Raw genomic sequence first — 24,172 nt, forward strand, 5'->3', positions numbered from 1 at the left:
TGACTCCATAAGGAATGTTAACAATATCCAGACATGGTGCTAGGCACTTTATGTATTTCTAGCACTTACAATGACCCCTGAAGTCAGGGGTCTCCTTATCATTCCTGCCTTCCCTGAGAGATCAGCTGAGGCTCAGAGACCACACACTTAGCAAGTGACAGGTCTCTCCGGCTTAAAGCTAGCAGGGCGCCTGAGGCCTAAGCAAGGTTATGAGGATGGTGGGAAATGTAAAATAAAACTGTATCTTTAAAAAGTGCTCAAAGCCCTCCCAGACAGAATGCTGCTTGGCACTCTCCATGGCCCCTGCTTAATACAGGGTCCGCAGATGATGACAGAGTTGCAATACGGAACCCTGAGTGTAGTGATTCATTTTGTTTTCAATTTTGTTACATTTTAAACAATTTTTGGGGAATGAATGAAGGTACTGGAGTATAAAGGTTAAGAACGCTGACTCTGAAGTACAGGCCTGGGCTTAAATCCCTGCTGTGCTGCCTTCCAGCTGTGTGGCCTTGGGAAATGTCCTCAGTGTCAGTGAGCCTCAGTTTCCTCATCTGTAAAATGGGGAGATCACAGTGCTTATGCCAAGGGGTCACTGTGGTGATGGAGTGAACTGATGCTGGTCCTGCCTGTAGCACAGTGCCTGCTGCTGGGGTTTGGTGTGCCTCGGGACCCTCTCTGGCCCTGCGGTACCCTCGAGGACAAGTATACTCTCTGGGAGAGGCACGGGGAGAGCCCCATCTGTGGGTTCCAGAGCCTGTTGGATGAGTAGCTCTTCCTCAGGGGCTCGCACTACACCTAGACAAATGGAGGCACCAGCCGACAGGGACAACAGACAGGCCTGGTTTAGAGTCAGTTCCCCTCCCTACCTCCCGATGACATCGCGGAGTCCCCCACGGACACCTACCGGCAGACTTCGGGGTGAACTTGTCTCGGTTTGCAGCACATACGGCCAGTAGTCTGTAGCCAAGGTCCAGGTCGAAGCCTTGCTGGGCTGCCACCCGACTGACCACCTGACAGCAAGAGGGGAGGAGGGCAGGTGAGTCATGGAGCCCAGAGCCAGTGGATATGCCCGTTTTGCAGGTGAAGTGGGTGAGGTAGGCAGGCTAAGGCAGGCCCCCGCCATCAGGCGGAGCCAGGAGTCTACCGTGCCTTCTTCAGTTGCTCGGCAAATACTGATTAACACCTCTTCTGTGCCAGGCCCTGGGATCCTGGCCCCGTCCTCAGGGGTTTCCCAGGCTGACAATGGGCCCGACAGCAAACCCATAGGCCCCGCCGCTTCCAAGGGCTCAGATTCGACCACATTCTAGAAGTCGGCTGGGGATCCTGTACCACCATCCTTAGGGTGGGCCCTAAGGGTCTCTGCTCCATCTGTGTGGCTCTTCCATCTCCTTTCCATGGGGCCTGTTATAAATGCAGACTCTTAGGCCCAGCCCTTCCCCTCCGAATCAGCATGCACCTCATCTAAAGCAGTGATTTAGGCCAGGTGTGGTGGCTCACACCTATAATCCTAGCACTTTGGGAGGCTGAGGAAGGTGGATCACTTGAGGTCAAGAGTTCGAGACCAGCCTGGGCAACATGGTGAAACCCCGTCTCTTCTAAAAATAAAAAAAATTAGCCGGGCATGGTGGCGGTCACCTGTAATCCCAGCAATTCTGGAGGCAGAGGCAGGACAAGCGCTTGAACCTGGGATGGGGAAGTTGCAGTGGGCCTAGATCGTACCACTGCACTCCAGCCTGGGCAGAACAGCAAGACTCCTTCTCAAAAAAAAAAAAAAAAAAAAAAAAGCAGTGATTTAGAACAAACTGCTTCCCACAGGGCTTCAGGTCAGAGCTGTTTAATGGACTAAGGCTTCCTGGATGGGGCAGGCATCCTAATGCTGCTCCATGCCAAGCACCCTGCGGCCCCCTCAACCTTAGCCAGAAACTGCAGGACTCCCATGCGCAGCCTGGGGTTTGTCTCTAGCCTCAAGCCCCAGCAAATGGGGGGCTTCCATAACAGCAGTGATGCGTTTGCAGCCTGAAGGTCCCACCCATCTCCTTATAAATCTCAGAAGCAGGGGCTGGCAGGGTGAGAGGCGGGAGACTGGGAGGGCCATTGGTCCCCTGGGGGGCAGTGTGGGACAGGGCGCTCCAGGGGACCCTCGGATGGCTCTGCAAGTTCATGCCCCTCTGGCTTCACTCTGTCCCCACCCATTTCCAGGTGTCCCGTGACTCCCAGATCTGCTCCCTCACACCCGCCTTCCTCATTAACAGCAGCAAAATTAGCTTTCTCTATTAAGAAGGAAGGACCTTGGAAAATGGAGTCATTTAGAAAGCAGCTGGGGTGGCTATGGCTGAGTGGGGAGAGCACCCAGATGCAGTAGGCTGGTACTTATGAAAAAGGGGGGACTCAGCTGCCAAGCCTCCAGGAACCACCTGCTCCAGAGGCGCCTGGAGGGGCCTCAGACTGCCATGGGGTTTGGCCCGGACCCCAGATCCAACAGAATCGTTCCCCATCGCCGCTTTATATCTCAGGGATTTGTGAAAGGGGCTCTGGGGCTAAAAGGGGTGGGAACACCATTTATCTAGACCAATTTAAAATAACACTGGAGACTCAGAGAATGTCCCCTGCTGAATCAGGGAGGAGCCAACAGGTTCCCCTTCCCAGGATCACCAGTGACTCTTGGAATGGGACTGTGGCCCTCCCTGCACCCTCCTGTGCAGGGCTAATGCTTGAGCCAGGTTGGGAGGAAAAAGGATGTTGTCAGGTTAGGATGTTTGCTCAGCGTCTCTGCTGCAAACAGAAGCCCCTGGCACAGAAGTCTTCCACACTCCCTAGGCCTCTTTCCCACGGGCTTTGTTTGCCCCTCTACATGTCCCAGTCTCTGGGCCACCCCAGGGTGAGGACACCCTCACCCTAAGTCTCACTGTCCACATAGAAAAACCAAGGTCCCTAACTCTTTATGGCCTGTTGAGTATTTCAGCCTGCAGGCAGACTCTCCTTCAGAGAGTGAGGAGGAAGGTTCTGGGCTGGAGGTTGCCACTGCAGCTCATACGTGGACTCGGGTGCCTTCCCTCTTTGTAGAACCTTAGGTGGAAGCCTGTGAGCACAGAGTGGCCTGTTCCGACTGGTGCAGTCGTGAGGCTGCTGTCAACGGGAAACACTGATGCTGACAGGTGCTGCAGTGAAAATGCTGGCTCCCACACACATAGATGCTTTGTCTGCAACAAAGTGCAAATTCTTCCAGCAGCTCCACCAGGTACGTATTATTATTATTATCTCTGATTTACAGATGAGGAAACAGAGGTTGAACAACACCTCAAAGCTGGTCAGTGACACAGCCAGGATGTGATCCAGGCCGTCTAGCTGAAAACTCTGGGCCCTTTCCGTGCTAAGACTTCTTTCTCAGTCCACAAAGGGTTAACGCCACAACTTCCAACCTGCACTGAGGACCCTCTGGCCCTGGGTTCAGGGAAGGAAGGCAAAAGTCCCCATGTTTGGCCAATACTGGCTAATCCTGTTGCTCTAGTTAAAAAGGAAAAAATACTAGCTAACGAGCTAGAGGCGCATGGTGCTGTATGGCGGCTGCAAGGGCCAACCGGGTGGGTGGAGGAGCAGGGACTTCCGCTTGTCACCAAGTCATTTGTGCCCCAGCATTCAGAAGGGTCACTGGCTCCAATAGCCTCCTTTCACTGATGAGGAAGTCAAGGCCACAGAGCACAGGTGTGGCAGAGTAAGCTGAATCAAATCCTGTGACCCTAGAGTGCCTCATGCATTGCTATCCCCTGGGTTCCTCTGGCCCAGCCTGAGGACCCCCAGAAAGTCCTGGGAGGCAAGGTCTGACTGGCAGTGGTGGGAGCGTGGGCTCAGCTGTGCGGCTTGTTTTGAAGAGAGGTCCGCTCTCACCCCAGTGGTCATGGTGCTCTCTGTGAAGGTCCTATGCGGTGCAAGGACCCCTCCCCATAAAAGCCAGCGTGAGTGGCTGGGGCGCTGTGGTCCTCTGCTGGCTGCCCAGGCACTACTGCTTGACCCACGGTGGCGGGGGGCGGGGGAGCACTCCTGAGGCCGCCCTGTCATCCTGGCTGCCAGACACCTAGATCCCTGGAGCCAGGGGATCTCACAGGTCAGGGAGCCCAGCCTCATGCCACAGAGAGGGAAACTAAAGTCCAGACAAAAGATGGAGAACTTGGCTGGGTATGGTAGCTCACACCTGTAATCCCAGCACTTTGGGAGGCTGAGGCAGGACAGCTTATGCCCAGGAGTTCAAGACCAGTCTGGGAAACATAGCAAGATCTCATCTGTACACAATTTTTTTTTTTTTTTTTGAGACAGAGTCCCACTCTGTTGCCCAGGCTACAGTGCAATAGCATGATTTCAGCTCAGTGCAACCTCCGCCTCCTGAGTTCAAGGAATTTTCCTACCTCAGCCACCCGAGAAGCTGGGATTACAGGCGCACGCCACCACGTCCAGCTAATTTTCTTTTGTTCTTTTAGTAGAGACAGGGTTTCACCATGTTGGCCAGGCTGGTCTTGAACTCCTAACCTCAGGTGTGCTTGGGCTTATAGGCGTGAGCCATCGTGCCCAGCCCCATCTGTCCAAAAATTTATTTAGTCTGGTGTGATGGTGCAGGCCTGTGGTACCTAGCTACTTAGGAGGCTGAGGTGGGAGGATCATTTGAACCCAGGAGTTTGAGACCATCCTGGGCAACATAGCAAGGCCCCACCTCTAAGAAAAAAATTTTAAAAATTGACCTGGCATGGTGGCAGGCGCCTCTAGTCCCAGTTACCCAGGAGGCTGAGGCAGGAGGATCACTTAAGCCCAGGAGGTTGAGGCTACAGTGAGCAATGATCGTGCCACCGCATTCCAGCCTGGATGACAGGGCAAGACCCTGTCTCTAAAATTTAAAAAAATTAAAAAAAAAAAAAAAAAAAAGACGGTCACTTGCTCAAGGTCACATGGTAAATTACATCAGTCCCACAGAACAACTGAGTTGTCTTGAAAAGCGTCCAGCCTGCTGGCCGCAAAGGAGGACAGGCTGTCTGGGGAATGCTGGAGAAGGGGTCTCCATTCCTGGCAGGGGGGCGGGACCTGAAAGGTCTTTCTGACTCTGACCTCCTCTGAAGCTGCGGGGCGTCCTCGTTGGGGAGATGAGGAAGAGGCCTGCTGATGTGACACCTGTTTCCCTCCCGGACCTGCTCTCCCACTGTCTCCTCTGTCTTGTGCCGTTCCCTAAGGTCACGAGAGGGAGGGAGAGGGCGCCCAGAGGGGCTGCTCTGCCTGACTACTGGAGGAGGAAGGGCCTACTTCTGATGAGGAAGTGGTGGCCTGGGGCTTGTGCCCGCCCCTGGGGCAGGGCCTGGGGGTCCTGTGCTTCCGCATCCTTAAGTCTCAAGGTGTGAAGCAGAGGGGAAGGCAGGGCCAGGTCTGGGGTCACTTTAACTGTGCCTGAGCTGCTTAGAAGCGAGTATGACAGAAATGTGTCCATTTGCTGCTCAGGGCTAAGTGGTTTTTAATTTATATCCCCAAAGTAAGCTGGATCCAGAGGAATTTGGAGTTTGCTTCCAGAGGTCACCCAGGGGATTGCAGCAACCTGGAGGTCTCAGGCTGACACCTGGATGGGGAGAGGGTGTGTGTGGTGGGTGGGGAAGGGGACAGCTGTCTTGCCCCACCTAGGTCCCTTGGGATCTACCTCCCGCATCCTGTTCATCTCCATGGGGCAGGGCTGGGGCTGAGGGTGCCTGGGGAATGGGGGTACTGGCAACAGGGCCCAGAGGTTCTCAGGGAGTCTGTGGGACCAGCCTGGGACTGGGGTAAGCTGCTCCCCCTCCCAGTGGCCTTGTTTGTAAAATGGGAGTAGTGACTCGCTGCCCACCTCAAAGGGTCTTTATAAGGATCCAAAGAGACAGTGCCTAGGGAAAATACCCTGAGCACTGAAATGTCATTTATGACAATCCCCACTACTCCCCCAGCAAGCCCCTTCAAGCTGCTGGCTCTACTGACCTCTAAGGGACAGCCAGACTCAGGTCTCTGCAGCTGTGGCCAGGCTGCAGGAGTGGGGGCCGTTCCACCAGGTGCATGCCTTACACTGGGGGCAGGGAGCAGAGGCCCAGGAGAGTGGGCACTGTCTACACAGCCTCCCCTGCCATGGCTTCCTCTCTGTCCAGCCAGATCCCATGGCACCCTCCCTCCTCCAGGAAGCCCTCCATGATCCCTCCATCCTGCCCTCCAAAGATGCTCCCTTCAGAGCTCCTGCCCCCATGCAAGTCATAGCCCGTCACTCTCCTGCTGACAACCCTTCAAGGGCTTCCCACTGCCCTTCCAATAATGCCCAGACTCTTCTCGCTTGGCCTGTGGGCCCTGCGTTAGCTGCTTTCTGCCTCCTTCCTCTGCTTCATCTCACACCCTTCTCCCTCCCCTGGGCTCCAGCCACCTGAACCTTCTTTCTGTTTATGAACAGAGCAAGCCTCAGGGCCTTTGCATCAGCAGTTCCCTCTGCCTGGAGCACCCTGCTCTCTCATCCTCCCAAGGAGGTCACCTCCTCAGGAGACATTTCCTGCCCTGTGCCCTTGCCCTCTCTCCCGGAGCTCTAGCATGTGTCCCTGTTTGTTCCTTTGCAGGTTCAATGTCAGGCTCTCCCTGGCAGGCCAGCCCCTTGATCATGGTGCCTCTGGGGCCCAGCACAGAGCCTGGCCCCCAACAAGAGCCCAGTGAATGTTCGTGAATGAACGCATGGACAAGAGGGCCAAGGCAGAGCCAGTTCTTGGTCCATCCAGGCTGGCGAGGGCCGCTCTCTGATTCAGTCTCCAGTCCCTACATCCTAGATAGACAGGGTCAGGCTCGGGGCAGTGTGCTGGAGACTGTGGCGGCCTGGCTGGCCACACATCATGCAAGGTCCCCACCTCCTCCATCCTCCGCTGGGGTGGAAGTGAGGGGGCCTCTGGCAACATCTGTCCCTGCCCACAGGGCTTAGCCTGGAACCAGATCCCCACAAAGAAGATTAGAGGGCTGTGGGGAGGGAGAGGGGAGCCCATGGGCTGAAGGATGAGGAAGACTGGGCAGTGCAGGTGGCTGCTCGATTTGGCCCGGTGGCCTGAGGGAGCCAGATGGTGCTGACTTCTGACAAGCAGAGGAGCCCCAGGAGGGTCCTGGCTGCGTCCCTGTCTGGCATCCCTAATGGCCAAGGGCATCCCCTCTGGAGACAGGCAGGGCCTCGGCTGGAATCCCAGGCCCACCTCTAAGGCTGTGCACCCTTGGGAAGTCAGTTAGAAGTCTCAGTTTCCTCCTCTGTAAAATGGGGAGTGTTGCAGGCCAGGCTCACTGAGGGGATTTGGTGGGACGGCATATTCTGTGGGCCGGCTCCCCACCGGGCACAGAACAGATGCTTTGTCACGATAGCTGTGGCCGCTATTTCTTCCTCTCCAGGCCAAGGCCATGTGGGCCTTTTGTCTCCTCCCAGCTTTTCAGGAAGCCTGGTGCCCGTGGACCATGCCCACTGTTCCCGCCTGGCCAGACATCCGCCATGTCCCTCCTCTCCCAGCCTCAGGCTAGGCGGGCTCCCCTGCCATCTGTTTACCCACATTCCTTTCAAAGTGGACTCAGGGCCTTCTGAGCAGCTGCCCTCTCTGGTCATCACACTTATGGACACAGGCCACATGGCTGGGGACATTCCCAAGCTTTGAGTGACTTTCATGGGTCCTGTTAGATGGCAAGCTCCTTAGCCTGGCCGATCATACCACAAACTCTGGACCTGGCCTCTGCCCAGTTTGCAGCCTCGACCCTTCCAGTTCTCTGGCCTCTTGCAGATGCTGTTCCGTGTGCCTGAGCACTCCTGCTCCCCTCTGTTGCTTGGCAGACTCCGGCACACGAAGGGTGGCTCCTTTCCTTTCCTCCGTTTTCCACGCCCCGTCCCGCCACCCAGCCAGTTCAGGATTCCCTTCTCTGTGCTGCCTTCACTGTGGACATGATTTTCTCAGTCACTTCTTTATACATCTGCCTCCTCCACTACAGAGGAAACCAGGCTCGGTGAAGCCTTATTCATCTTCAGTTTCCCCGGACTTAGCAGAGGGATCATACGTGATCAATGAGAGATCAATGCTTATTTGGCTAGATGGATGGATGTAAGAGGGGCTCAATCAATGCTTACCTGAATGGATGGATGATGACAAAAGAAGCTCCACACATGTTTGCTAAGTGAATGAATGAATGAACGACTGGATAAAAAATGGCTGAAAACCCTTTGAGAGTCTCTCTACTGTGCTTATGATGAAACAGTGACCCACAAAGTGAGCCCTGAGTCTTTCTCATCAAGTGTGGGAACCCACACAATCCCTAGGGACTGTGCCTCCTCAATTCCAGGTCACCTGGGGGGTGTGCACGCGGGGGACACACCCAATAGGGCCATCCCCCTAGCACCAGTGTCTTCCCAGGGACCCAACTCTCACTGGTGTCACCTCCCAATGTCTGACAACCTCTCTGACACCTGGACGGGCACACTAGCCCTCAGCTGACGTTCCTGGGCAGGAATGCAGGTGCACAGGGTGCAGACTCACCGTCAAACAGCCCATCAGGCTCTGCTCAAAGGGCCGCTGGAAGGCCCGTGGGTCTCCACACCAGTCCAGCAGCTCCGTGGCAGCATTGTGGAAGTTGGCAGGATTCTGTAAGTGCTGTGGGAAAGGAAAATGAGGTGGCTCAGGCTCCAGGAATGAGGGTAGCATGGGCAGCGTGTGGGCGTCTGGAGTGGGAAGACCCCAGCCTCACTGGGAGGAGGTTCACGGAAAGGGGTAAAGGGGTAGTTGGGATCAGTGAGCTTTCCCATGCTCGATTTCACGCCCTGCCGTCGGCATGCCTGCCCCACCCCCACCCCCACCTCCACCCCCCCCCCCTCCACCTCCACCCCACCCCACCCCCCCCCCCCACCCCTACCCCCCCCCCCACCTCCACCCCCCCCCCCCCCCCCCCACCTCCCCCCCACCCCCACCCCCACCTCCACCCCTGGTGGATTAGTAGCCCCATTGCAAAGACAGGAAAACTAAGGTCTAGAGAAGGCTGATGACTGATAGCAGAGTGCTTTCTGGATGCTGGTGGGGGTGGCGGAAGGCGATCCCTGCAGGGTTCTGGGGGTTCTCCCTCCCTGATCCAGGACAGGCTGGCCCTGGAGATTCTTCCTGACCACCCCCCACCACCCAGCCCCCACCACCAAAGCCCAGGTCTGGGCTCCCACCAGCTCAGGCTTTGGAGCCACATAAGGTGAGGGCTTGGGGGAGGCCACAGCCAGCTGGGAAGGTGGAGGAAGCACATGTGCCTGGACGGTCCTCACACTAGGGGCTGCTGTGTGTCTTACTGGGCCCTGCCTGGATCTGCTCAGAGGCTGCTGGCATGGACGGGGAAGTCAGCCTGAGCTCAGATCCCTGCCAGGCAGAGAGTCTGAGTCGATGGAGACTGAATTCTGGTGCCAGGGTGCCGGGCCTCCTGGTTCTGCTTCAGGCCCAGGCTGCAGGGCTGCTGGGGTAGGTGAGGTGCAAAGCGAAGGGGGTGGTTCCCCTTCACTCTTATCCATCTCCCCAGGCCCTCTGAGCTGGGTACTGAGTCCAGGAGACAAAAGATATGGCTAGGGGAAGGAGCAGATTAGGGGCAAAGGTGAGATTCTGGGATGGGGCTCTGGCCCAATTTGGCTGTGACTGACTGTCCTCCTGAAGGACCCCTGGAGGGTGTCCACAGCGCAGGAGTGTTAACCATTGCAGGGATGATGGCACCTCCTGAGGTCCCATTGCCTTGGTGCTGGGAGAGACAGCAGAACAGGAGCCACCCAGGGCAGTCCCTCCATTTGACCTGCAGCATGAGCCTGCCCCAGAGCCAGGGCGGGAAGGGGCTTAGGAGTCGCAGGGCCCAGAATTGGCAGGGGAGCTATGGGAGTCCACACTCTGCCTTCACCCCCTTCCAACCACTGACCTAGGATGGTTCCCCTCAGCTCTCTGAGCCTCAATAGCCCTGTCTGTAAAATGGTGATATGACAGAACATGACTTGGTGGTGGGAAGTTTTATTTCTTTCGCTTAAGGTTCCATGACTGTTGCTACAATGTGGTTCATGCAAGGCAAGATATTTAAAAATGGGTGGAGGAAAGTGAAATGAAGAATGCCCTCCTTCCATGGAGGTAAAGGGAGAGAAAGCAATGTAAGAGAGAAAGAGGGCAGGCAAGCAGCAACAAAGCCCTCCGTCACAGGGCTGCAGTGAGGCTTAAACAAGATGAGGCTTATATGGCCCCTGGCAAAGTGCCTGGAGCATGGGGTGCTCCCATGTGGGGCTGCCCTTGCCCCTGACTGTCTCCCAAAGGCTCCCCTGAAAGCACAGCTGCACGTGGCCGCTCTCAGCCCTGGCTCCTTCTGCAAAGGCGGTGCTCTCTGCATTTGAATTGTGCGAGACGGGAGGAATTTGAAGATACAGAAACAAGCCCTCTGTGAGGGCAGCGGCGGGTCCTCACCTCTGCCTCCTGTGCCCTTTCTCTAAAGCATGCCCCTCAGAGGCCACAGGTGGTATCTGGGCTGCATGTGGAAAGCCATGCCAATCAGCTGATTCCTGCCCACCAGCCACCCCTGCTAACCGAGTTGTTCTGTTTATTTCAGTGCTGTCACACCCAGTTAGCAGGGTCAGGAGCCACTGCATGCTGCCTCAGAGCTGCCTGCCCCCAGCTGGTCACAGCACCCCACTTTGGGGCTCTGGGTGCAGGGGTGGCCTCTGAGGTCAGTCTCAGAAGCCCAGTCTGGTTCTGGCACCTGAATGCCCAGCCTTCAGTACCTCACCAGCCTTCTGAGCTTACCCCAGACAGCTCATGTGGCCTGTAGGCTGTGGGTACATCTCACTGCTGAAGAAAACATCAGAAAACACCTTTGCTGGTGTTTTTTTTTTTTTTTTTTTTTTTTTTTTTTTTTTTTTGACAGGGTCTCATTCTGTCACCCAGGCTGGAGTATAGCAGTGCAATCATAGCTCACTGCAGCTTTAGTCTCCTGGGCTCAAGGGATCCTCCCACTTCAGCTTGCCAAGTAGCTTGGATTACTGGTGTGCACCACCATGCCTGGCTACTTTTTGTTGTTGTTGATGTTTAATAGAGACGAGGTCTTGCTATGTTGCCCAGGCTGGTCTTACACTCCTGAGCTCAAGCAGTCCTCCCACCACAGTCTCCCAAAGTGCTGGGAATACACTGCTGGCTACTGTGCAGCTCTTTGGCCTTGGCCAAGCCCCCTCCCCTCTCTGTGCCCTTGTCGCCTATTTCAACCATGAGGTGACTGAAGTGCACAGAGAGACAAAGTGATCTAGTGAAACAAGCAGGACAGACATGGTCCAAACCCCGTCTGAGTCGCTGAGCCATGCAGCCCAGGAGACGGTGCTGCACATCAGACCCCACATCTGTGACACGGGGCAGTGACGGCATTCAGGGCTGCTGCAAAGTTGAGAAATGACAAGGAACTCATGACAGAGCAGGAGCCCAGGGGAAGACTGCTACTGCTATTGATGCCAGGGACCCTCCACGGTTCCCTGTTTCTCTTGTGAGCCTCTTGAGGGGAGAAATAGCCTCCTTCCTGTTCACCTCTGGAACCCCAAAGGCTGGCACAAGGCTGGGCCCCATGGGAAATGATTGGGGAGCAGTTAACTGTCCAAAGGATGGTGAGCCTGCTGTGTAGGCCAGCAAGGTGGCCACTGCAGAATGAGCCCCAGTGGGAGGTAGAGGGCCAGCCATTGATGGGCTGGGGATGGGAGCACATGTTTGAATCATAGGCAGAGGCCTCCCTAACTGTAGCTGTTACTGGACACTAGTACTCTGTCCCCCATCAGAAAGCCTGCCATCTCTATAATTCCTCATAAGAGTTGGGCTATATCCAAAGGCATTGAGTCTGCTGGGGCAGGAACAGGGCACAGCAATGCCTTGAAATGATGAATTCATCTTATCAATCCATCTGTCCACTAGTCCATCTGTGAATCAAATGATTCATCCATTCATCAATCTATGCATGTATCCATCCATCCATCCATCCATCCATCCATCCTAAATGAATCAATTCATCCATCTGTCTGCTTGCCAACCCACCCATTCATCCATTCACCACTTTATCCACCACTCATCCATCCCTTCATTCATTTACCTATCTGCCCATTCATCCAGAAGTTAATTTATCCAGCCACCCACCTATCTGTTTATTCATCCATTTATCCATTCATCATCTATACATGTCCACCCACCCACCCATCTAACTATCTGCCCATATGTCCATCCATCCATCCATCCATTCCCTTACGTATCCATCTATCAGTCCACCCCTCTCCTCAGCCCACCCAAAATAGTTGGGCCCCACTCTGAGCTGGATGCTATGCTGGATTCTGTGATTTTGAAATGAATATGGCACATCCTCTGCCCCCAAGGAGCTCAACCTGGTGGGAGACCTGATGTATTCCTACAGGGCCCATAGCTCCAGAGAGACAGAGCAGGGTAGGTGAGATAGCTGGGTGCACAGGAAGTGTTCTAGCTCAGGGATGGGGTACAGATGCTCAGAAGGGCCCCTGGGGTTCCGGGCAGCTGCTGAGCAGGAATGAGCTGATGTGCAGGGCTCTCCAAGTGGAGCTTGGATGTGCCAGTCATCTCTGAGGAGGGCATGTTACAGAGAGGAAGCACTGGTTCTCCCAGTACCAAGAGGCTGAGAAGGGACAAAGGCAGCTGAGATAGAGGCTGTGAAGAGACATGGTCAGCAGGGTACAGAGGGCGGGGGTTGGTGAATGTCAGCAAAGGCTACAACCAAGGTGAGGGCAGGAAGGGATGGCTGTGGCGAGAGGTGAGGGAACCACAGCCCCTACCGGCCCGAAGTCTGCACAGCCGACACATCCATCATCTCAGCTTGTGCAGACATGCTTGCCTTTCTCTTCTGATTAGGTTACAGGATGCCTGAGAATCAACAACCCCCAGCCAGCCGAGGCTGCCTTCTAGGGCAGCTGTGGAGCAGACAGATGTCAGCACGGGGCTGTGTCTGACCGGGGGTGTGGGAGGAGAGGCATGGAGCATGCAGGGAGCTCTGGATGGCCCAGCGGGCATCCGGGCAGGTTGCTCACACTCACAAACGCACCACTGCCTGGCTGAAAGGCAGAGCCCTCTATGTGTGTGCATGCATGTGTGTGCCAGGGCAGGTGAGGGAGGGTGGTGTGGGCTCTGGCATGTGCTGGCTGTGCATTAATTATAATGCCCATTTTATAGATGAAGGGAGGTGAAGCAGCAACTTAAGGCTGCATAGTTTGTAAGTGACGCAATGGTGACTGAGCTGTGTGCCATGCTGTGAGGGGCTTCTGGTGGGCTCTGCCCAAGCTAGACCCAGGGAGGGCCAAGGAAGTCAGGTGCACCCTGACCCCTGGTGCTATGGAGCTGGGTGCCGAGAGGAAAGAGGGTGAGAGCAGGTCTCGGCAGGGGTGATGTGCCTGCCATGTGGAGGGTCTCATGCACAGGAGGCATGAGTGTCCCATTGCGGGGGCAGGGCCACTGCCAGCTGAGCAAAGGGTGGGAGAAACGGGGTGAAAGGCAGAGCTAGGAGAGAGCCCTGCAGAACCCTAAGTGGGAGGAGGGAGGGTGGGGGAGGAGGGAGTCTCGGCGTCTGGTTTCTATTCTGCCATGGTGAGCAGAGGCGCGTAACGGGCTTTTGGGAGAGCCATTGGGGTTGGGTTCAATCCATAACAAGTCTTCTTCAATTTCCTCTCCACAGACCCCGCACGGACTTCAAGATTGCTCTGCTCGATGCTAATAAGAGGACACACACCCCTTGTTCTCGTGGAATAGCCTCAGTTCTACTGGGCAGGCACCTTGGGGAGGCTCTGTCTGGGCCCTGGCCCTCAGGGAGGGAAGGCTGGGTGGGGAGGGGCCTGTGAGCTCCACCTGGCTGGAACCCAGGGGCCAGCAGCCCATGCTGGTTGCCTGAGCTTCTTGCTAAGCTGGCCTAGGCCAGGGGCCCGAGCCCCAGCACTCCCTTCCCTGTCACATATTGAGGACAATGGCCACCACTGCCATTAGCTGATCACCCACCACACACCAGGGCTGGGCTACGTGTCTCACCCGTAACATCCTCACATCATCCTACGAGGTGGGCCCTATTTGACACATGGGGAAACTGAGGCTCAGAGAAATGGAGGACTAGCTTGAGATCCCATCGTGGGTCCATAGAATAATGAGGACTCGGGTCCAAGGCATCTGACACCAAAGCCCGTGCCCCTCTTGCTGTACCTGGTCCTTCCTGGAGTGAATAACGTTCCTTGGTCTGCACAGGGAAGCTACCAGCCTGGGCTGTGGGAGCTGGGCCCAGCGGTTGGGCGCGTCACTCCTGACCACCGCTTGGGGGCGCCCCTGTGAAAGGTTCCCCACCTCCCCACAGTCCAAATAGAGGAACTCCTGGGCAGCCTGCCTCCTGGGCTTGGTGTGAGCTTCGGCAGGGTGGGGACCATGGCACTCTCTGCAATGAGGTCTTCCCAGCACCAGAGGGGCTGAGTGGCCTCAGGCTACCCACTGCTCTTCTCTGTACTTGTTTCCTTTCCTGTAAAACGATATGATTTCCTAGGACCTCTTCCCTTGTGGCTTTTTTCTTTCTTTTTTAAAAAATAGAGATGGGGTCTCACTATGTTGCCCAGGCTGGTTTCAAACTCTTGGCTTCAAGTGATCCTCCTCCCTTAGCCTCCCAAAGCGCTGAGATTACAGGTATGAACCACTGGGCCCAGCCTATAATGGGTTCTTCTTTTTAAATAAATTAGTAAATATTTTTAAATTTTCTTTCTTTCCTCTTCTTTTTCCCCCCCGAGACAGAGTCTTGCTATGTTACCCAGGCTCGGCTCAAACTCCTGGGCTCAAGCAATCTTCCTACCTTGGCCACTCAAAGTTCTGGGATTACAGGCGTGAGCTGCCACACCCAGCCTGTGACTTTTATTTTTATTTTTATTTTTAAGAGAACAACTGGAGCAAAGGGGTAGGGAGCTTAGTTCTGGGGAGGGAGGTGGTGGGAGGGAGATGGAAGTGCCAGGTGCATCACTGCATCCTTGCACATAAACAGAGCCCAGAGAGGCCACAACACTGGCCCAATGTCACACAGCTGGGAAGGGTGTGCAAAGGGACAGGGGAGCATTGGCACTGAAACCCAGGCAGGTGATTCCAGCATTAGGCTGGTGGGTGCCAGCATGCCAATAACGGCCTCGATAGGTAGGTGGTCAGGAGGCCCTGCCATCCGCTCCAGCCAGCACCCGCCGGATGCCCTGTTGCTATAGCATAGGTGTGCTGCTCTGTCCGCCCCATCTGTCCCGCTCTCAGAGTGTGCCTTGCCCCACACCCACCTGCTTGATGCACTGCAGTCGGTCATTGGTCTGCTGGATGTGCCTGTCCATAGAATTCATTCTGGCCGTTTCGCTGGGTTCTACCCGAGAGCCATGAACGTTGTCCAGCCTGCGAAGAGAAAGGAGAGGGTGTTATTGGATCACGCCAGGCCTGCCGACCTTGCATCAGCCTCCCAACTGCCCTCTGGCCACAACACTGGTAGGTTCCAGAGCCCTTTGCTGGGCCCTGTGGGGCTGCACCTGGGGTACCTCACTGGGCTGAGGGCAGGAAAATGTTCCAGGTGCTTTCCATGCGTGGCACATGTGAGCACTGGGCAGGCATGCCCACATTTCTTTTCTTTTTTTTTTTTTTTGAGATGGAGTTTCGCTCTTGTCACCTAGGCTGGAGTGCAGTGGTGCCATCTCGGCTCATTGCAACCTCTGCCTCCCAGGCTCAAGCGATTATCCTGCCTCAACCTCCGGAGTAGCTGGGATTACAGGTGTCCGCCACACACCTGGCTAATTTTTGTATTTTTAGTAGAGACAAAGTTTCACCATGTTGGCCAGGCTGGTCTCGAACTCCTGACCTCAGGTGATCCGCCCACCTCAGCCTCCCAAAGTGCTGGGATTACAGGTGTGAGCCACCACTCCCAGCCAGGTGCACACATTTCTGTACGTGCATGTGTGTTTTGGGTGGTGGGAGGGGTGGCAATTCCCCTTGGATTCCTGGTTCAGGGCTTGGCCTGTGTGTGTGTGTGTGTGTACGTGTGTGTGTGTGTTCATACATGTGCAGGAGGACCTTCCCATATGATGACCCTCAGTGCACGTGTGCTCTGAGTGGAGAGCTCAGGTGGCACCTGCCCTCCCCCAGTCCCTCAGGCTTTAGAGTTCTTCATAATTTACAAACCACTCACAACTGTTTTTTTCACTTTGCCCTCTTGGAAAAGGAGGATAAGAATGAGCACCACAGCTATTTTCTAGATAAAGAAACTGAGGCTGAGAGACAGAAAGAGAAAAGCCAGGGTGGCACAGCAAGTGGTGTCTGAGCCCACACCAGGAACCAGGGTTCCTGACTGCCAGCCCGCGGTTTCCATTGTGCGAGGCTGACAGTGCGGGTGCAGGGATGGCTTGGCACTAGGCTCACCCTTCCTGAAGTGTGGGAGAAGGGAGCGTCAGGGCCATTAACATGAATGGGACTTCCCTCTGGATGACAGAGCTAAGCGGAGGAAGCTCCCTCGGCTTGAAATAGCCCCAGGAGTCCCCAGGCCGCTCCAGGGAGGCCACACAGCAATGGCAGAGATCTAGGTAGAGAGAGGAAGGACTGTAAGGCCCTAGTCCGCCCACTGCTCAGGGATCCAGGTTCTTGGGCCAAGGCAGAAGTCTGCCCGCTGCCAGCTCGGTTTGCCCTCCTGCCCCCAGGGGACAGTTCAGGCTGCAGACATCTGCGTCAGATCCAGGGTGCTGGACAGGAGACCTGGAGCCCTAAGCCTTCTCTGCTACTCTGTCACACTCCCTACTAAAGACCCCTCATCTCTGGCCATGTCACCCTGGACTTTTCATGTGCTGGACACCTGCATTCTCTCCTTTCCTCTTCACACCCACTCTGTAAGGCTAGGATCATCTCCATTTTACAGGTGAGAAAACTGAGGTCCCCAGATGTGCCAAATCCTCGCAGCTGGTGGAAGTGTAGGTGTGTCTGCCTGCCTGTCTGCTTTCTACACACGCTCGTTGAGGGAACCAACACCATTGCCCGGCCCCAGCCTTTGGAAGAAAGTCCTGTTCCTCCTCCAATTGCTTTAAAGGATGTGTAGCTCTTGCTGCAATTCTTATTGCTCCATGTGTGTCTGAAAAGGTAATTCATTTGCATGGTTCAAAAATCAGAAAGTCCACAAAGGTATCCAGTCCTGGGTCCAGGCCCTGTCCCCAGGCCCCTGGTGCCTTTTCTAGGAGAACCAGTGCCATCAGTCCCCCTTCTGGAGAGTCTCATCTAGAAGCAAATATCTACACGCACTTTTTCTTGCCACATTTTTAAAAACAGAAAATAACATTACACATTATTTGGACATCGCTTTTTTCTTCCTCTTGATACATCTGAAAGTTTATTCCACATCAAGACATAAAGAGCATCTTTTTTTTTCTTTTTTTTTTTTGAGACAGTTTCGCTTTGTTGCCCAGGCTAGAGTGCAGTGGCACAATCTTGGCTCACTGCAACCTCCGCCTTCCGGGTTCAAGCGAGTCTCCTGTTTCAGCCTCCCGAGTAGCTGGGACCACAGGCGCTGCCACTATGCCTGGCTAATTTTCTTTTTTTTTTTTTTTTTGGAGACGGAGTCTTGCACTTTCACCAGGCTGGAGTACAGTGGCGCGATCTCGGCTCACTGTAAGCTCCGCCTCCCAGGTTCATGCCATTCTCCTGCCTCAGCCTTCTGAGTAGCTGCGACTACAGGCGCCCGCCACCACGCCCGGCTAATTTTTTGTACTTTTAGTAGAGACGGGGTTTCACCATGTTAACTAGGATGGTCTCGATCTCCTGACCTGGTGATCTGCCCACCTCGGCCTCCCAAAGTGCTAGGATTCATGTGCCACCGCACCCGGCCACACTTGGCTAATTTTTTGTATTTTTAGTAGAAATGGGGTTTCACTGTGTTAGCCAGGATGGTCTCGATCTCCTTACCTCATGATTCGCCTGCCTTGGCCTCCCAAAGTGCTGGGATTACAGGTGTGAGCCACCGTGCCCGGCCACCTTTTCATTTTTTAATGGCTGCACAGTATTCCTAGGTATGATGAAGCATCATCCAACTAACATGGGTCCATTGACCCTCTGCCAGGTGCTGTTCTAAGGCTTGAGCCCCCAGACAAGGCCCCTCTGCTCAGGGGGCTCACACTCCAGCCTGAAACGAGGGACCCTGAACCTGTTTCCAAATTTTTCTTTTTCTTTCTTTTTCTTTCTTTTTGAGACTGAGTCTCCCTCTGTCTCCCAGACTAGAGTGCAATGGCATGATCTTGGCTCACTGCAGCCTCCGCCTCCCGGGTTCAAGTGATTCTCCTGTCTCAGCTTCCCGAGTAGCTGGGATTACAGGCGCATGCCACCACGTCCGGCTAATTTTTTTTATTTTTAATAGAGATAGGGTTTCACCATATGGGCCAGGCTGGTCTCAAACTCCCGATCTCAGGCGATCCGCCCACCTTGGCCTCCCGAAGTGCTGGGATTACAGGCGTGAGCCACAGTGCCTGGCTCCAAATTTTTATCATTGCAGTGCTGCAGGAATAACTGTTCATACCGGCACATCACACGTGTGTGAATTAGTCTAGAGAACATACACTCAGAAGTGGACTTGCTGGGTCATCTGGGACTCTGTACTTCGGTAAGTGCTTACTGGAGCTCTCCAGCAAGAAGGGGAAAGTGGGGGTTGTGCGCATACTTATTTCTTCCACCGTCACCCTGCCAACCATCCCTCCATTCATCCCACCCGCCGCCCAATTTCTCCACCCATCATTTATCCATCAAAATACCTGCCTGGGGAAGGAGGAGGAGGGTGATAGAGCACCCAAAAAGAAAAATTTTAAAAATAACAATAGTAAAAACAAATGCCCGCCTGTTCACCTGTGTACTCATCCATTCAAACATCTTTAGTCTCCACTTGCTCATTCGTACATGCTTACGCTCTCCCAAGAAATGCTCTTTGTTTTGTTTTGTTTTGTTTTGAGACGAGTCCGTCACCCAGGCTGGAGTGCAGTGGCGTGATCTCGGCTCATTGCAAGCTCCACCTCCCGGGTTCACGCCGTTCTCTTGCCTCAGCCTCCCGAGTAGCTGGGACTACAGGCGCCTGCCACCACGTCCAGCTAATTTTTTGTATTTTTAGTAGAGACGGGGTTTCACTGTGTTAGCCAGGATGGTCTCGATCTCCTGACCTTGTGATCTGCCCACCTCGGCCTCCCAAAGTGCTGGGATTACAGGCATGAGCCACTGCGCCCGGCCGAAATGCTTTTTAATAACGATACCATGCAGGGTCCTAGGCTAGATGGATTGGGCGTGCAGAGATTAAAATGAAATCATCTTCTTGTGTTCAAGGAACTCTTGGTCCAAGCCCATATTTACCTATTAGATGACCATGTGCTGAGCTCCTACAAGTCAGGTACTGGTCCAGGCAGAGCACAGGTAAGAGAATGTAGTTACATCCCCATTTTACAGATGAAGAAACTGAGGCTTGGAGATTACAGCTTGTTGGGTAGGAGCCAGATCAAGAATCCTGGCTTTCCCTTTACAATTTTCACTCTTGAACAGGTCTTGGGGAGGCAGTAGGATACAGGTGTGTGTGTGTGTGTGTGGTCTGGGTCGGCAGGGGTGTGATCAGGGCAGCTCCGCTTGCTACTTCTGTAGGTCACCCAAGCGGGAGCTGAATATGTCCTCCTGAGTTTACCCACACAGACCCTCAGCCAGCATCCACATGACAAAGGCTCCTGGGGCCAGGGACAAACCATGGTGGGGAAGACAAGGACACAGAGAGCCCAGAGCAGGAGCAAGACACTGCCACCTTCAGCAAGGCCATCTCAGTTCCTGGTGCCAGTCCCCATCACAGCCAAAGGACCCTGGTGGTCTCCCAGGCACCACGTGATACCCCTGCAGCAGTGAAGGCCTGGGTCCCATGTGGGGGCATGGGTGAACACTGGTAGCCAGGGTTCCAATAGAGAATTCAACTTTCACAGCCAGCCAGGACAGGGAGACCCATCCCACAAAGGCCTGGGCTGGCTCAGCTCCTAGCTGGAGGAGATGGAAGAGAAGTACAAAGAAACGCCATGCCTGGCAGGCCTTCATCCCCCTGTCGGCAGGCCACTGACCACCAGGACAAAGGGCCACCGGTGGCCCAAGCAGCCAGCAGGGGGCGCTGTTGACAAACCTAAGTGACCTGGGGGCCAGACCTGAGCACCATGGAGGTTCTAGGTGTGCTTCCAGGCCCTCTGTCCTCTCCCTCACTCCAGTGAGCACCCAGATGTCCCCAGCCAGGATAGACTTTGAGTGGGTTTCTCTGGTTTCGTAGCCTTGGTTTCCCCATCAGCAGAACAGGATGCTGCAGAGGGGCAACTCAGTGACCTCATAAGGGTCTACTTCTGAAGAGGAACTTTCCCCTGACATTGTGTCCAGGGGCAGAGCCTGGTGGGCCTTGATAAATGCTTGTTGAATGACAGTGCCTGGAAGCCCCAGGCAGGCACAGGAGCTTAAATCCACCTAGTTGGCGATCATGGGGCTCAGAGGCCATTCTTTTCTGTTTAGTCACAGCAGGGGGCCAGGTCCTGCTTTAAGAAGAAAACAGCAAACTGGGAGACGGGACTGTCCACCTTCGGGCGGGCCCCACGCTGGCTCACGGGCAGTTCTGTCTGGAGGCCGGTGGCTGGACTGGCTTCTGGACAGAAAAATTCCTGGAATATTACGGGGCCAAAGGTGCTTTCAGGTCCCCTATCTACCCGCTCTGCCTCAGCTGGTTTTAATCTGAGGATCCTGGGGCCCATCAGTGGTTTGTTCAAGGCCACGGGGCACTGGGCCGTGTCCAGGTCCCAGGGGGGCTTTGCTCCCAGGCAGGGCTGCAGCTCGCAGGAACCAAGGGGTGAGTGTCTGGGCTTGCGACACCTGCGAGACCCAAGAGTGGGTAGACGAATGGCATGAGGGACATTGCAGACAACAGGGACAGTGGTGTATCCTGTGTTTCTTAATCAATAAAAGAACAAATGGCCAGCAGATTATGGAGGCACCTACAGGTGAGGTGCCAATTTTAAACTGTTGAAGTCAATGGTGGAGAACTGCGGTTACTAACCCCAGGAATGGAGGAGATGGAGGCTCCAGTCTCTGGAGTAAAAGGGTCAAAGGCCTAGAGAGCAAAGGGTCCCAGGCATAAAGAGAGGAAGGGTAGGCTGAGGGAGGCATGCAAGAGACAGCTTGTTGAGGGGCAGGCTGGGATCTACCATTTGCTCTATACCTGCTATGTTCAGGCACCAGGCCAGGCCCTATGCAGTGCTAATTTTCTTCCTCCTTAAAAGGTTCAGAGAGGGGAAGCAAATTGCCCAAGGTGACATAGCCGGAAAGCTGCTGGGCTGAGATTCAAACCCTCTACCTTTCCAGCTGTTAATGTGCTATTCTTTGCACTCCCCACAACTGGCGGTCAGGGCCTCCAGGTAGTCCCCACCTCTGGCTGTGACTGGGCCCAAAGAGATGACCTTCTTGTTCCACCCAACCTGTCCAAATCCAGTCACTTGCACCACCGGGCTCTCTGCACACCAGCCAGCTTTGGGAGGTGGCACACACCTGGTGGCCAGCAGAGGTCGCCCTTTGCCACAGGAGCGCTGCACGGCTGGGCTGCTGCATCCGCCTCCGGGCGCCTGGACTCCTTTAAGCCTTTACAAGTCGCTACAAATCCTCAGTGGCTGCAGCTGTAGAGTCCGCGAGGCCCGGCTCCTGCCCAACAGATCACTGTCGGCCTGGCCCCGCGTGCACCCGTGGCCTCAGCCCTTCCTACTGCCTCTGAATGGGGGGTGGGACCAAGCAGGTTACCCCCATCCCGGCTCAGGACGCCCTGGTCCGAGCAGCCAGGAGCCATGCAAAGCTAATCAGCATGGGGGATCAGGACCCTGCTCTGCTGAGTGAATAGGGCAGAGAGCTGGACCTGCGTTTCGCTGTCTGCAAAGCACAGGATCGGGCTGGCCAGCCTTTGGCAGACTGTCAAATACCAGCCTCTTTAGGATTCCCTGTGAGGAGCTCCGGCTGTTCAGAGAACTCCATCCCCATAAGAGGAGAATGACTGCTTTTGAAGCTGCAAAGCCTGTCCCAAGGCAGGACCGTGGGGAGGCTGCAGGCCCGGCAGCAATGGGAGCTGTTCTTCCAGGGCAGCCCAAAGCCACGACACTGGCCCTTTCACAGCTCTGTGCTTCTTCTTGCACCTTACGCTTGGCTGGGCTTAGTTGGGCAAATGGAAGTTTTTGGATGGTGACATGGGGTCAGCTCGGCTTCCCAACTCCTGTGGGACGTCTTTCAGGACCAAGCTTCCATTTACACTTCTCACCACCCAGCAGAGCGAGGGTGTCTACCATTGGCGGCGCCTGGTGCAGAAGATGAGTTCAAGAAAAGTTAGTGGCTATTACACAGAGGGCTGCTCGGAGGATAGAACGTTGAGAGCTGAAAAGGCCTGGGAACACCCACCTCATGCCCTTATGGGGCAGGGTGGGAGGTGGAGGTGGGGAGGGGAAGAGGACACGGAGGGCACCATAAGCCCAGCTGGGCTGCAGCCCCTCTGACAGGTCCAGGTAGAGCCCTGGACATCTCTGGGCTGCCAAGTCAGCAAGGAGAGAAGCATCTCAACTGCCGCAACGGCTTGGGGAGGCAAACAGCCCTCAGCGGGCTCCTTGCTGGACATGGGGATGAGGTGCTCCTAGCTGCCCCGTAGAAATGTGGAGCTCCATAGGCAGCTAGCTCCCAAGGGTGGCAGCTAACCGAACAGCCGGCTGTCCCAACACAAGTATTTTATTTCCCACCTTTGAAGCCTCACTAGTTCAGTCCACATTATGCACACGCACCCAGAGAGAGGTGTCTGCACAGCACACACGTGTGTATAGGCACATACACACGTGCCCCTTTGCACACTTCACAGCAGGTACGTGCACATGCTGGATGCCAACACAGATGCACTTGAGCACACACATCTCATGACAGCTTGCACAGGCAAGTGGGGGTCCCTGGGGAGCTGTGTGAGCAGTGGTGTGCAGAAATGATTCAATCACCATGCACATCTGCAGCTCAGGTCTCCTGGGGCAAGCGGTGCCAGTGGCAGGAGTGGGCAGCTCTGCCTACAGCCCGAGAGCAGATGCTGCGTTCCAAGACACAGCCAGAAGGGAGAGCCTAGGGGACCAGAGGACATCTCAGACAGTCCCTTCATCAGCCTTAGACTCCCAGAGGGACAAACATCATGAGCCCTGGGCTCAGCAATGACCTGCCAACCTGCACATGCCAGCATCAGTCGGGATCCTGCTCGGCCTGGCCCCAGCCCTCACCACTCTCAGTCACATCCTTTGTCCCCGACGTGGGGCTGTTCCCTGCCTCCCGGACTGTGCCCTCAAGATTGCACCTCCACGTCTTTGCCTCTGACTGTCCCTCTGCCCGCAATGCCTGGACACCTCCCACCCATCAGGGTCTGGCTCAACTGTCACTCTTTCTTGCTCTTTCTTGGTTTCCACCCCTATCGCCCCAATGTCCCTGTCACACACCCCCATCTTAGTGGCACTAGATGAGGGCTGAGTCTTTGCATCTGTCTCTCCATCAGCTGGAAGGTCTTCCAGTTACAGATCCCTTAGTCTAGCCCAGGGCTCGGTACTCAGCAGGTACTCATTAGATGAGTGAACAGGCAGGTGGACGCATGGCAACTGCTGGATGCACATGAGACCCAGGATGGTGAGAGCTGAAAAACCCATCACCCAGCCCTAATCAGAAGATCCTAGGACTCAGAGACACTGGTCACCCCATTGAGGGTTCCCAAAGAGAGATACATGTGCTGCTGGTGGGACAAGGATGACTTTAGAAGGTCCATAGACAAACCTTTTACATTCTCATAGTGAAGTTTTTGGACGGATGAGTTCATGAATATTATTATTTAGGATGTGGTTAAATTAAGTAGCAATAGCAGACCTAAGTGAATTAAAGAATCGTTTTAAACATAGTATGAATGGGATGAAAGTGACCAAGGTTAGGCAAGCACTGATGTAGACTGATGCCTTCCTCACCTTATAGATAATGAGTCGAAGCTCAGAGAGGTGTGGGAGCTGCCTGTGGTCATGTCGCAGGTGGCTCGTGCATTCCCAACCCTTGGTAGCCTGCACCAGGCACGCAGGCTG

General features: G+C 54.9%; 2 protein-coding genes across 8 annotated transcripts in view; both read right to left on the minus strand.

Annotated features, from left to right (window-relative positions):
- The window catches only part of PPIF (peptidylprolyl isomerase F), an 860,147-nt gene that overhangs the window by 134,942 nt on the left and 701,033 nt on the right, over positions 1-24,172 (minus strand). The gene's annotated exons all lie outside the window — the stretch shown is intronic.
- The window catches only part of ZMIZ1 (zinc finger MIZ-type containing 1), a 241,636-nt gene that overhangs the window by 94,407 nt on the left and 123,057 nt on the right, over positions 1-24,172 (minus strand). For all 7 annotated transcript variants that reach the window (XM_050803398.1, XM_050803400.1, XM_050803399.1 and 4 more), the window contains 3 exons: positions 15,323-15,431; positions 8,529-8,642; positions 905-1,010 (listed from right to left, as the gene is read on the minus strand). In XM_050803398.1, the coding sequence (XP_050659355.1) occupies positions 905-1,010; positions 8,529-8,642; positions 15,323-15,382 (280 nt within the window). In that variant the 5' untranslated portion in view covers positions 15,383-15,431. The remainder of the gene's footprint in view (positions 1-904; positions 1,011-8,528; positions 8,643-15,322; positions 15,432-24,172) is intronic.

The sequence above is a fragment of the Macaca thibetana genome, chromosome 9 (genome assembly GCF_024542745.1).
Source record: "Macaca thibetana thibetana isolate TM-01 chromosome 9, ASM2454274v1, whole genome shotgun sequence".
In the NCBI taxonomy this organism is placed as follows: domain Eukaryota; kingdom Metazoa; phylum Chordata; class Mammalia; order Primates; family Cercopithecidae; genus Macaca; species Macaca thibetana.